This window comes from Spinacia oleracea, chromosome 2 (assembly GCF_020520425.1).
Source record: "Spinacia oleracea cultivar Varoflay chromosome 2, BTI_SOV_V1, whole genome shotgun sequence".
Taxonomy (NCBI): Eukaryota; Viridiplantae; Streptophyta; class Magnoliopsida; order Caryophyllales; family Amaranthaceae; genus Spinacia; species Spinacia oleracea.
The window spans coordinates 105,318,378-105,332,314 of record NC_079488.1 but is presented as its reverse complement, the minus strand read 5'-3'; the positions used below and the strand labels follow the sequence as shown (position 1 = coordinate 105,332,314).

At 38.0% G+C, this 13,937-nt stretch overlaps 2 protein-coding genes across 2 annotated transcripts; one reads left to right on the top strand and one right to left on the bottom strand.

Moving 5' to 3' along the window:
* Positions 1 to 2,749: 2,749 nt before the first annotated feature.
* On the top strand, positions 2,750 to 7,466 carry LOC130467694 (uncharacterized). The gene is made up of 2 exons (XM_056836284.1): positions 2,750 to 4,118; positions 4,225 to 7,466. The coding sequence occupies exons 1-2, from the start codon at positions 2,750 to 2,752 to the stop codon at positions 7,464 to 7,466; spliced, it is 4,611 nt and encodes a 1,536-aa protein (XP_056692262.1).
* Positions 7,467 to 11,924: 4,458 nt separating this feature from the next.
* On the bottom strand, positions 11,925 to 13,405 carry LOC110775315 (uncharacterized). Its single transcript, XM_021979925.2, has 2 exons — positions 13,170 to 13,405; positions 11,925 to 12,918 (listed from the first exon to the last, which is right to left on the bottom strand). The coding sequence occupies exons 1-2, from the start codon at positions 13,221 to 13,223 to the stop codon at positions 12,070 to 12,072; spliced, it is 903 nt and encodes a 300-aa protein (XP_021835617.2). The 5' UTR covers positions 13,224 to 13,405; the 3' UTR covers positions 11,925 to 12,069.
* Positions 13,406 to 13,937: the final 532 nt, after the last annotated feature.

Genomic DNA, 13,937 nt, shown 5'->3' with positions numbered 1-13,937 from the left:
TCTTGAGAACAACTTATATCCTCTAGTTCTTTGACCTGATCTTTTCACAAGTACATAACAATAATTAATAACGATGTTAGGGACAAGAATAACTAAATAATCAATAGCGTCTACTAGGAAAATAATCACATAGTTTGGTAGTTGTATATTGTTATTTGGTACCAAACTATATCGTTTGGTACCAAATGAAAATACAACCACGTTGATTTGTGAATACCTAACTATATTGTCTGGTACTAAATAACAAAATAAAAATGTAATCACGTTGATTTGTGAGTACCTAACTATGTAATTATTATTCTAATGGACGCTACTTTGTGAGTACCTAACTATGTGATTATTATTCTAATGGACGCTACTGATTATTGTTTAAGACTTTCTCCTAAAGGGGTGACCAAATTCATGTTCTACAAATGGGAACATGTTAAGAGGCAGTTATCCGAACACTGCAATAAAATAAGGGTGATGTGGATTGTGGAAGCAATTACCAATGGAAAAGCTCTCCAGATCCATTAACTTGGGTCGTATTTTTTGGAAAAATATTTTAAATCCCAAGAATTTTCTATGTACAAGTGTACAACCGGTTGTATTTTGTCATCTAAGCATTTGAATCGACCCTGATCCAAATATTCCGTTTGCCACCTATACTCGAAAGCGGATTTAACGTGCGGAGCTTTTGAAGTCTTTAACGGGGTGTATACGTGAATATATATATGTCAAAACAGGTCATCGGGTCGGGTTTAGGTCGGGTCATGATCAGGTCGGGTTGGTTTTCAGTTGGGTCATATCGGATATTTTTTCCCATTTCGGGTACAAGTTGGGTTCAGGTCGAGTCATATTCCGATTGGATTTAATTTCGATTTTGGGTCTTATATAGTGGGTTTGAATCGGGTTTGTAACAGTTAATCTCGAGTTTGGGGTCAAGTTCGGATCAGATAGTGTTTGAGTCGGTTGAAATTCAGGTCGGTTTCACTCTCAGACACGGGTTAAGGTCGAGTCAATAACTGATTTGGTAATCTCAAAATATTCAAGCGTAAAATATTTACTCCACAGGTCGAGTCACTAACAGGTTATGTGGTGAAAATTGGCAAAAGTTATTTTCGGGTCGGGTATCGAATCAGGTCCGGATCATTGTTCGATCGGGTCAGTTCGATTATTAGTCATCTTTCGACGGGTGTCGGGTTCGTGTCATACAACATTGGGGTATCGGTTTTTTCGGGTCAGTTACAGGTCGGATTTTGGGTTATATGTTTTACCAAAATTTTGAGTCATGATCAGGCACGAATTCGATTGGTTCAGGTCGAGTGTTCGGGTCGATCAATTTTTGACGTTTCTACGTGAAGGTGCCAAACAGAATATGGAGGGAGGTGTCAATATAATGAGGTTGTGGATTGTGAGTAGGAATGGCAATGGGTAGGGTCTGGGTAGGGTCTAGCAATACCCAGTCCCGGATCCTAATTTTTGACCTATACCCATACCCTACCCTTACCCTATAGGGTCTAGAATTACAAGACCTTTACCCGGACCCTATGGGTCCAGTAGGGTATGGGTAGGGTCTAGGGTCCGGGGCGGGTCCGTATTGCCTATTTTTCTATAACTTTTTCAATTTTTTTTAATATCCAATCATATGTAATGCACAAAAAAAATACAAGACAAACGATTAATTTGACATTTTAAAACAAATAAATCCTAGGGCCCCAAATCATCCTTGTATTTCCTTAAACATATTACAATTGAATGTACTAAGGTCACGAATAAAAAAAATCTCAGGTTCTCAAGTACACAATGTCATTGTTAGAGGTTTTTTTGACTAGTGAGTGGTAGTGTTGGATGGTTGTTAGAGGAGTAAATGTGATTTTGTGGATTGCCTTAAGGTTTTGTGTTATTTTTATATTTCTTTAATGAAATTTGAGCGGGTTTAGTTTAGGGTCTGGCTAGGGTATGGATCTTAAGGGTCTATGGGTAGGGTCTGGGTCTGAAAAAGTTGGACCCTTACCCTACCCTATTCGATACATCATATATCCATACCCTATCCTTACCCTATAGGATCTAGAAAATTAAGACTCATACCCTAATTTTAGGGTAGGGTCTGACAGGGTCAGGGTAGGGTCTTGGACCCGTTGCCATATCTAATTGTGAGTGAAGAAGGCGGAGATTAAGGGATGGTGCCCTTAATTAATTGGTAAAGTCATGTGTCATTATTGCCACATTGAACTCACAGTACGTCAAGTCTAGTCGTATTGAGCAGCTGTAGAACAAGGTAAGGTATCTATTGTTTCTACTCATTTCCGTATAGACTTGGACATCTCAGCATCATCCACTTTCTTTATAATTAGGCAATACCTATATGTGCCTATATTCAAGTTTAAAATCACAGTGTGAACATTAAACAAGCTAAGTTCGATCAAAGTCGATCATCTTCTCCTACTTGTAAGCTCGTGAAATTGCTAATTTAGGGGGGATGCATATTTTATGAGATGGTTAGATATTGTATGGGCAGAAATTTTTGGCTGTACACAAGTTGGCTGTACCCATATCTAAAATGACATTGTTTTGCGTTGTTTGAGATGAACATTTATTTATTTATTTATTTTATTTTTTATTTTGACAATAGCTAATCACAATAATAAAAACTTATGAGCTATTTCCAAAGTTAATTAAGTCTTTATGATTACATTAGCTGGGTCTCTCCTCTCTCTCGAGCTGGGCGCACGTTAAGGGATACTACTAACGTACACCAACTCCATTGATGGCGAGGAAGAAGAAAGCAATACTGAATATTTCTACGACGAAAGTTGCAGCGAAGTCTCCCTCAGTAAGTTCTCACACTTCAGGCACCAGTACTACTCAAAATGATGCCCAAAATGCAAACCCAGATGCTCTGGTTTTTGACTCAGATGGCGAGGAGCTGATGCATTCTCCTCTAGTCCACCCTTCGGCTGGTATGATTCCACGCAAACTTCATGATACTATTTTGTTATTGGATCAGAATTTGGGGGTTGGTCGTAATAATACTGTGGGTGGAACTAACCCTCAGGGGAATGGAGAATCTGTTGATATTGGGGATATTGGGGGGAATAACACTGAACCTGGGGTAGTTGAACCTCCGATTGTTAAAGAACCATGGAAAAATCTGTTCACTGGATCTAAAATGGCTTCAAAAGGGGCGTCCCTATCATTTGTTACACCTGTGCTGCAGGATGGGAAGAAAATTGCTCAATTGCAGGAGGATGAAATGAATGAACTCACTGAGAAATGGAAATCATCTATGGTGATGTATGTGGTAGGGGATTCCCCTACTATAGCTTCTGTGAAAAGATATATGGAAGGGATGTGGAATTCTGTTGCTCAGCCTCAGGTGTTTTACCATGATGATGGTTACTTCATCATCAAGTTTGTGAACATGAAGGACAGAAACCAGATTATTGCAGGAGGACCTTATACATTTTATGGGAAACCAGTTATCATTAAACCCTGGACAGCAAACTTTAATTTCTATGAAGAAGTACTTAGGGTTATACCTTTGTGGGTGAGATTTCCTAATCTGCCACTCAATTGTTGGGGGTGTGATTCACTAAGCAGGATTGGTAGTCTGTTAGGGGTGCCACTCTTTGCTGATGAATGCACTACTAGGCAAGATAGAGTATCTTTTACTCGAGTGTTGATAGAAATGGATATCACTAGCCCATTGCCTGATTGTGTCTGGATAGAGGATTCAAAGGGTGGGATGTTCAAGCAAGCTGTTACTTATGACTGGTTGCCACAATATTGTAAAGTTTGCTGTACTGCAGGCCATGATTGTACTAAAAAGACTAAACCACCAGTACCAAAACCTGTAGCCAAAAAGGTGTGGGTTCCTAAAGCTGTCCAACAAGCTCATCCAATGTCAGAACAACAGGAGCAACCTAATGCTGTGCACACTCCTGAGATGCCTGTTAACAATGTATCTGATCCTACTCCATGGAAAATTGTGACAAGACGGACTAAGGGATTGTCTAGAATGAGGACTTTGAGCCCTAGCAATCCATTTACTGTGTTGCCTGCAGAATTGGGTTTCAAAGAATTAACAGGAGGTGATATGGAGATGCAAAATACTACTGAACCCCCTGATGAAGAAGGTTAATCTTTGCAGCTGGAATGTGAGGGGACTTAATGATCCTATTAAGGTCCCAGAGGTAAAACACCTTATTCATACCCATAATATTCATGTTGTTGCTTTGCTAGAAACTAGAGTTAAGGAAAGCAATTTCTCTAGAGTAGTCAATAAGTTTGGGAGAAATTGGAAATGGGAAAATAATTACACTGCAAACCCCAGAGGTAGAATTTGGGTAGGCTGGCTTTATCAAGAAGTTGATATCCATGTGTTACAGGTGCATGAACAATTTATTCACTGTGAAATTAGGGATAGGTATGGAGTGGTGGATTTGTATGTTACTCTGGTGTATGGTCTTCACTCCATTGACACTAGGAAGAATTTGTGGAACTCTCTTACTACTCTTGCCTCAAGTGTAGGTAGTTGTCCTTGGGTCATTACTGGTGATTTTAATTCTCCCCTGTTTGCTGATGATAGAATCAATGGTACTCCTGTTTCAGCAACAGAAACCAAGGATTTTGATGAGTTTATTACAAGTAATGGGCTGTGTCCTGTAAAGAGTGTAGGACATTATTTCTCTTGGCACAAAGGCACTGGTGAAGGTAAAATTGCTAGCAGGATTGATTGGTGTTTGGGAAATGATGAATGGATTCATAAATTCAGTAATGTTCAGGTTGAATACCTAAACCCTTCCATCTCTGACCACTCCCCTTTACTGATAAACTGTCTGCCAGACAAGGTGGAGGGAGGTAGACCTTTCAGATTTCTCAATTATTTGGCTGATCATAGTAGTTTTTCTGCTATTATTCAGGCAGCTTTTACTGGAGTATACCATGGCACTCCTATGTTTAAGCTCTGGTGTAAGCTGAAAAAAGTCAAGGCTGAACTCAAGAAGTTACATAGAGAAGACTTCTCTGGTATTACTGAGAAGATTACCATTGCTAGAAGTGAGCTTGATAAGGTTCAACAGAGTTTGCAAACTGGTAGATCTCCTGCTCTTCTCAACCAAGAGGTGGTTTGCATTAAACAGCTTAGGCATTGGCTGAGAATTGATGAGATAGCATTGAGACAAAAATCTAGGATCCAATGGCTAAAACTAGGTGATTCTAACAACCACTTTTTCTTTTCCACTGTGAAAGAAAGAGTTAGATTCAATAGCATTGCCATCCTATATGAGGATAATGGCACTAAATTGGTTGATCCTGATCTAATTCAAACAGAAATTCTGAGTTTCTACAAAAAGCTGCTTGGCACTTCTGCAAACACTCTTCCCTCTATTCACATTCCAACAGTGAGAAATGGCTCTAGGCTAAATAATGATGCTAGACAGGATCTGTGCAGGGATGTTACTGATGATGAGATTGATTTGGCATTACATGGGATTGGCAATGATAAGGCTCCTGGTCCAGATGGTTTAAATGCAGTCTTTTTCAAAAAGGCTTGGCCTGTCATCAAACAGGATATTTATAGAGCAGTGAAGGATGTGTTTGTTACCAATTTCATGCTTCCCCAGTACAACTGTACATCTATTACTCTCATTCCAAAAGTTCCTAATCCTACAAGAGTTAAAGAGTACAGACCAATTGCATGCTGTAATGTGGTGTACAAAATTGTTTCAAAAATTCTAACTACAAGAATGCAAGGGGTGATTGGACAGGTTGTTAGTGAATGTCAATCTGGGTTTATTCCTGAGAGGCAAATTTCTGACAATATTCTGCTTGCTACTGAGCTCATTAAGGGCTACACTAGAGCCCATCTTTCACCCAGATGTATGCTCAAGATTGACTTAAAGAAAGCCTATGATTCAATTGAATGGCCTTTCTTGATCAGTGTTATGGATGCTCTTGGCTTCCCTCATAGATTTGTGCAATGGGTGTACACATGCATTTCCACTGTATCTTACAGTGTGCTCATTAATGGGAAACCTTGTACACCTTTCAAAGCTAAAAAAGGGCTAAGACAGGGAGATCCCTTGTCTCCTTTTTTATTTGCTATTGGCATGGAATACTTGTCTAGACATCTCCATCAGTTGCAGACCAAGCCTGATTTTAACTTTCACCCAAGATGTGCTAAACTGGCTCTTACTCATCTAATGTTTGCTGATGATTTGCTTCTATTCTGTAGGGCAGATCTAATCTCTATTGACATGATGTTGGCTTCTTTTAAGAAGTTTTCTCTAGCTTCTGGTTTGGAGGCTAATATGGATAAAAGTAACATTTATGTTGGGGGTGTTTATGGTCAAGATAAAGCTGATATTCTCAATGCAGTTTCTACTCCTGAAGGTTCCTTTCCCTTCAGATATTTGGGAGTTCCCCTCTCAACTAAGAAGCTGAAGTATACTCAATGTAGACCCTTAATTGAGAAGGTGTTGGCTAGAGCTAAAGTGTGGACTGTCAAGCATCTATCTTATGCAGGTAGGCTCCAGTTGGTTCAAACAATATTGCTGAGTTTACAATCCTTTTGGTGTCAGATTTTCATCTTGCCAAAGAAAGTGATCAAAGAAATTCAAGGGTATTGCAGGGTGTTCCTGTGGACAGGCAACACTGACCCTTCAAAAAAAGCTCTGGTTGCTTGGCACAAGCTTTGCTTGCCCAAAGTTGCTGGTGGTTTGAATCTGAAAGATATGTGCTGGTGGAACAAAGCAGCTGTTGCTAAACTCCTCTGGGCTATAACTTATAAGAAGGATAGACTTTGGTGTAAATTGGTTCATGCTTACTACATAAAGGGGAGGGATGTTGGGAGCACTCAATGGCCTGTTAACATGTCTTGGCCTTTGAGGAAAATTCTGAACTCTCAGAGTTTAATAGATAGCATTGGAGGGTGGAGTGCAGTGAGTAAGGGAGGTGTCTTTTCCATCCAAATCATGTATCATCTGCTGATGGGGCCATGTGATAAAGTCAGCTGGAGGAGAATCATTTTCCATAATAAAGCTTCCCCAAAAAGTTTGTTTGTCTCTTGGCTTGCTGTTTTGGGAAGATTGCCTACACTGGATAGACTTCTCAAGTGGAAAATTGTGGACTCTAATGTGTGTCCTTTATGTTCTTGTATGCCAGAGTCTACTCAACATCTGTTTTTTGAGTGTAGCTACTCTGCTGCTATCTGGTCTTCAGTTCTTGCTTGTTTACAGTTTCACAGACCTGTTTCTCAGCTTGATAATGAAGTGGTGTTGATGACAAGAGCTGCCAAAAGAACTGGTGACAGATTCAAGTTGCTTCTGATGTTCTTTGCTGAATGTCTTTATGGAATATGGCTGCAAAGAAATGCAAAAGTCTACACTCATTCCTGCAGAAGTCCCCTTGATCTTCTTAGAGATATCAAATATCGAGTGGCCTGTAGAGCCACTGATCAGCAAAGAAACTTGCTCTTGATGTAAACTTGTAGTTTAGTTTCAGTTTAGGCCTTTTGGCTTGCTGTGGGTGTTGTTGTTTTGACCTTTGTTTCAGTTTTGGCCTTTGTGTTTTCTGTTGCTCTCAGTGGCTCAGTTGGTTTTGGAGCTTGTACTGTTTGTAAGCTAGTTTGCTAGCTTCCTCTTTGGTAATAATAATATATTATTTGCCAAAAAAAAAAAAAACTTATGAGCTACTAGCTCTTACAAACTTAAAACATACTCCGTACTAGTACAACATTAAAAACTACAAATATAAATAACACTTTGCTTGTTGGCCGTTGATGGTCTCCTCCACCTTGCACACCCACATTCCTTTTTGCACTCGGGTTGAGCCTCGGGCAATAACCAATAAGGAGAACCCCTGACTTGTAAAATATGAAAGACGACGAAAGAAAAATAGAAGGATGGCAAATTCACGAACTGGTTGTAACAATCTTGTAAGCAAGGGGAGATGCTCAAGAACAAACATGGTACCCTCAAGAACGGGTACACAAAATCCTCTCGTTGTCCAAGAGAGACTACACTCAGTTAACATGCTATGAACCCCCAATCTATTCATTTTAGGAGCAGTCTTCGGATATGGATTTTTGAAGGTAATGAGAATCTCATCAACAACCTGAATTGAACAACCAAACCCCGTGAGCACCATACACTCCTATAGTCACCCCTACAACCCTCTTTCTCCATCTTCACACCTAACATACTACCCTTGAAAGTAGTATAAACATCATGGACAAGCCCATTAACTACAATGATTGCCTTACTAATGACAATTAAAGGGGGAACACCTAAACCCAAAAACTCTACAACCCTCATCATCGGGCATTCACACACAGAACACCCAATCATTAACCAACATTGCAACTCCAACAATAATTTAGAAGAATCAACCATAACAACCTTAACATTTCCAACAGCAATTTATAAACTTTTAAGGAGAGAGAAAATGTGGAGAGAGTAACTTTGAGGAGAGAGAAAATGGAGAAAGAAAATGACAGATCTATATTTTTATACAATTTATATTCATAATCTATGTACATTTCCCAAAAAAAAAAGAAATTTCATGTTTTTTTAATACACTTCATTAGAGGGGGGGTACACCGTACACCTATAAATGGTTATACCCTGGTATAACCATTAGGGATATCTGTACGAGATACTCCCTTGAGTCCAACAAAGATTCCAAAGGCCCAACCCCATGAAATATAATATTGGTTCATGTCCTAAAGTTGGGCCCTGATCACCCACCTTGTCAGGGTGCACACCACCACAACTCCACATTAGTATGATATTTTCCGCTTTGGGCCTAGTCCGCGCTGATTTATTTTTGGGTTCCTTCCCAACATGTCTCATACTAATTGAAGAAGGTGGGCACTTATATGCTAGATAATCTTTGCCTACTCTTTCGATGAGGGACTTGGGTTGATATCTTAACAATTATCCCCTCAAACCAAGGACCACTAACTCGTGGCCTCCCCTCAAACGAAACCACCTTGCATCGCCATTTTCACCAATGAGACACGCCGCCTAACCACCAATATTGTTAGGAATACCTTCGACACACGTTCTTCAATCGCGAGGGCACATATAAGGGCTTCTCCATACACCACAAGTGCAACCCGCTAACTTGGATCTTGAATCTTGGGGCTCTGATACCAGTTGTATCCGACAATAATATTTAAAATAACACACACAAATAAATTGATTATCAGACAAGTGTTATTATCTCTAAATACGCGGCAAAAGATTTACCGAAAAGATAAATAATTCACAATTGTCCACAACAATTATTGTAACTCACAACTCATACCCCCAATTGCACCCAAAAATTTATCTCTTAAAACTTCTCTCTCTATTTTATGTTTTCTTTTGTTTTTGGGATGTAAACACATAACTTCTGAGAGTGATTATCAATAAAAGTGACAAATTAGTGTTTTTCTCCGATTGATGAAGTAGTTGTTGGTCCTAATACATCGGAGTGAACACGCTCCGATCCAACTTTTCCTTCTTTGGGATTCTACTACTAGTATGAAACCTTACCCTCTTCCGCAAACCACTATAAATACCCATTTAGGGGATAAGGTAAAGGGGATGAGAATCCACAACTCTTTCTCTCTATACTATACTAATATGGACGTCGGAGGCCCCCGATCTCTGGAGCCTCCCCCTGGGCCCGAGGTTCGTCTTGAAGACACCCATCTCGACGCTCAAAATCTGAAGCCCGACAACATCTCAAGATTCCATATCGGAACATATACTATTCTTTAACCTTCTGATGTTTATAAAAGAAAAATCCTTTCACCCGATACCTAAGTTATCAATTGAATGCAAATATAAGAGAAAATTTGACACAACTTAGCCCATAGCTAATTAACTGATCTTTAAAAATGAAATGTCCAACAAGTTACTACGTTTTGGTATACCATTGTTGAATAAGTAGGAACTTCGTCAAATTTCTTTAATTTTTCTTCCTCTTTCTTGCATTTCAATTTCTTAGACTTGGTAAAGCGGTGGAAAAGGGCAAAACAAAAAACAAAATAAAATAAAAAGGGACTAAAAAATGATTGAGACAAGAAAAAAGCCAAAAGGGGTGTTGAAAATACACCATAACTAATTGACATTGACGTTACTTCTCTTTACATAATTGAGGGTGATATGATATATTGATATCCCCGATCTTTCTCAAGCTTCGTCATTGGAACATTTGAGATACTCAATTGCACATAAATCTCCGAATTACCCCTTCATTCAAATTAAGTGTCACATTTTAACTTTTAAATATAGATTTATCAACTTTGACGGGAAGTTATAACTAACATACTCTTATATTGTATGGATATTGTGAGATTCCATATAATTTGTACTTTGAAATTTCAAATTCTTATAATTTATATCTATATGAATATAAAGATGTTACTTGTCAAATACATGTTTTGAAGACCATAAAGGTCAAAATAAGACACTTTAGATTGGAGGGAGTAACAATTTTATACTTCGTTCAATATTGTATGTGGACCAAATCCACGACAACAGTTATCGGAGATATATTTACTTTTGCATAAGTTACATATATTACTGTTAAACTCACTATGTTAGTGCGAATATTTTTCTAAGATATATGCATTATAAAATAAGAAAACTTATATCTACACATGGATCAATATTAACTTAATCTGATGCACGATTAGCTTCCCGGTAAATACAAAGAGAAGAAACATTATAAAAATGATTTAAATTTGTTTGACATTTTTCATCAGCACTTAAATTTAATTCTTGCAGTGATTTAAGTGAGTGTGTTAGTGGGAGCAGATAGAATCAATCCGGCAATAATCGTTTAGAATAAAATAAATATACAAAATTGATACAGTATTATGGTTGGGCTGAAGATTTAGGTGGTGATCCGTGGAACCCACTTTACCCGACAAATGAGCCCGATAGCTTCCTATTTGGTAGCCAATACTCAAATCAAAACAAACTATTTCCGATCTTATAATTTCAGTCCACACCTAAAACCACACCAATGTCTATTTTCTAGCCTCTTCTTTATTTTCCCCCTTTTCCCATTTACTTTTTTCTCTTGTCTTAAAATAAAGATAATAATAAAAATAAAAATCAAATAGAAAAAAGTTGATTTTTTCAAAAGAAAACAACTTAGAATATAAGGAGAATCTGACCACACATTAGTCTGATAGTATTTTATCTTTAAATTAATAGATTTTAGGTGGAGTACCACCATTCTTATAGGAGTAATTTATACTCGCATGTGCATGTGTGTCATGCTGTTAACAATTACTATATTAATGTTTCTTGGTAGAGCGCCACAAACATGACTTGATTGATATGGAATTATTCGGAAAAATAATTTATCTCGCATGGATATAAAGACGTGAATTTGACGTTTCGATATTTGTAATGATCTTCTACTTTACTGATTATAATTATGCAATGACTAATGACCTTATGTTTTGTTTTTATATTGAAAATAAGTTTGTTTTATTAAAAGGGAGCAGAATATAAAATGGGAACAATAATTAATTTGATATTGGTAGTGTCTAGTACTCGTATAACGGTTTACTATAATAGAGTGCTTTCTTTCTCATTTTGAAAAATCAGTACCAAAAAAGTGGTCCAAGAATCCCATTGACAAATAATACGGAGTACTACATATCGATCATTGCTTTTCTGACTTCATCTGTTAAGTAACAAATCTTAAACAAAGTTTGCTAATCATTTGTATTTGCAATTGTGTAATTTCAACCTTGTTTCAAAATCATTTCTATTCTTATTAGAATGATATTAGATTAGAGTCGACTAAACCAGAAAAGTTCATACCATATATATCAAACCCGACAAAATGTTAACTGAAATTGACTCCCCTAGACAACTTACAAATTAGGAATTTCTCATTAATATATGCTTAGTAAGCAAGTTTTGAAACCAATATTCTAATAATTAAGGAGTGTGATAAACAACTTCTTCCTTGACCCTAATAATTGGTAAATAATTAACAAAAAACCCACAAAACCAGTTCCAGTAGCTGCATTTCCAGCTAAAATTAACTACCATTATAATCATAATTAATTACTAACTAATGAAGAAGTACCCTTTGGTACTTACTAGCCTCATTAGAAGAACCATTAAAAACACCATTACAAAAGGCAAACCCTCTTTTCCTGTTAACACTCCCACAAATATTATTATTATTATTATAATTAGTCCCATTTGTTAGATACTCTTCTTGATCAACAACAACCTCCGGTGGGGTAACTGGCGCAGCCGGTATTGTTACCGGAGGAATGTCGAAATTCTCCAATGGCGGCGGCGGGTGCCTCCACTGAGGGAGTGGCCCTGCTAACAGCAGTGTTTGAAGTAGTGGTCCTGCCTTTATCACTGCCTGTAATAGCTCCCCTTTTTTGGGTAGTGGCTTTTTGGGTGATAATAGCCGTAGGGCGTTTTCCGGTACACCGGATGACGGCGGTAATGATATTATGCTCTCTTCACCGTCTGAAGAGGACAAATTGCCACCACTGTTGTTGTTGTTGTTGTTGTTGTTGCTGCTGTTGTTGCTGCTGTTGTTGCTGCTGTTGTTGCTGTTGTTGTTGTTGTTGGGATTTACTAATGTTCTTGTTGAAGTAGGCTCATCTTCGAGCACGTCTTCGATGGTCGAAGATGATCCAGAGTGTACTATTTGTTGTTGTTGTTGTTGTTGTTGTTGTTGTTGTTGTTGTTGTTGTTGTTGTTGGATGAGGAGTTTTTCAAGGAGGAGGGTTTTGTAGTTTTCTTGAGCTTCATCTCTTTCACTAACAGCTTTATTAAGCAACTCTTTGAGATGGGTTAATTGTTCTTCCCTCTTCCTAATCTCTTCTTGAGCTGCTAATCTTGTTGTTTCTAGCTCAAGTGTTGTGCATACCAATGAGTGCTTCAGCTCTTCTATGTTCTGCATACCAAAATAAAAAGTTCAAAAAAAAATTAAGACCAAGAATGACAAAATCAGTCAAGAAAGGATGAAATAAAAACAAGTTAATCTCATTGATAATGTAATTTATTGAATTATTATCGTGACAACTAAATCTGGACGACAAAATGTTAAGTGTCACTCCGTCCAGAATTAGTTGTCGTAATTTGAACTAGTAACGTGACAACTAATTAAATCTGGACGGAGAAATGTTAGTAGTTGTGGGTACATACCTTGCCTTGATAGTAGTAAGGCCAGTTGAGAAGAGGGGTTCTAAGTGTCTCCATTAATCCCAACCAACTAATAAGAAAGCAAGAGAGCTTAAAAATGAGAAGATGATAATGGAAGTGGAAGTTATGAGTAGTTTAATTATAGTGGTACCTAGTTGTTATAAAGAGTGAAAATTTGGTAGTTTTGGTACTGTTTATGAGTAGAAAATGGGGCAGCTTTTTTAGATTTTTCTGAAGTAGGAAAGTAGGAAAAATGAAAGTTTGAGTAGGGTTGGGAGTTGGTTTAGACAAAGGGCAAAAGAAGCCAAAAGTGGCTAAGAAAAATAAAGGGGATGATTGGTGAAGGCTAAGTAAGTCAGAACCAAGTCAGTCCTTATTTTAGCTGTATGCATGCAAAACGCTGATGCCAAACTGTCAATCAAAGACTTAGCGGTTTGTTGTGAGGACTTTGAACATCATTCTTCTATGTCTTCCACTATTGCTTCTTGTTTTCCACTAGTTTATTGTGACTTCACTTCTGGGTTAAGATTGTAATGGTCCTATACTCCTTTCACAAGGACTGTATTCCAAATTTTCATTTTTCAAGGAAAAACAAGCTACTTTACAAACGCGTATTTACATGCTAGTTTCTTGCTTGCGCCATTAAGACAATGGTGTTATACTTCGTATATAAGTTGGTGGAATTGGCGGGGAACTCCCCTTGTGACTTGGTGGTCACAGGGTCGAGCCCATCAACTGCGAAATGTTTTGGGGGGTGGCTCAAGCGAAAAC

Excerpts from the sequence above, each read along its gene's own strand:
- LOC130467694 (XM_056836284.1), top strand. The coding sequence starts at position 2,750 with ATGGCGAGGAAGAAGAAAGCAATACTGAATATTTCTACGACGAAAGTT. Across the intron at positions 4,119-4,224 it reads TGAACCCCCTGATGAAGAAG|AAACTAGAGTTAAGGAAAGC; the intron begins GTTAATCTTTGC and ends TTGCTTTGCTAG.
- LOC110775315 (XM_021979925.2), bottom strand. The coding sequence starts at position 13,223 with ATGGAGACACTTAGAACCCCTCTTCTCAACTGGCCTTACTACTATCAA. Across the intron at positions 12,919-13,169 it reads CTTACTACTATCAAGGCAAG|AACATAGAAGAGCTGAAGCA; the intron begins GTATGTACCCAC and ends TTTGGTATGCAG.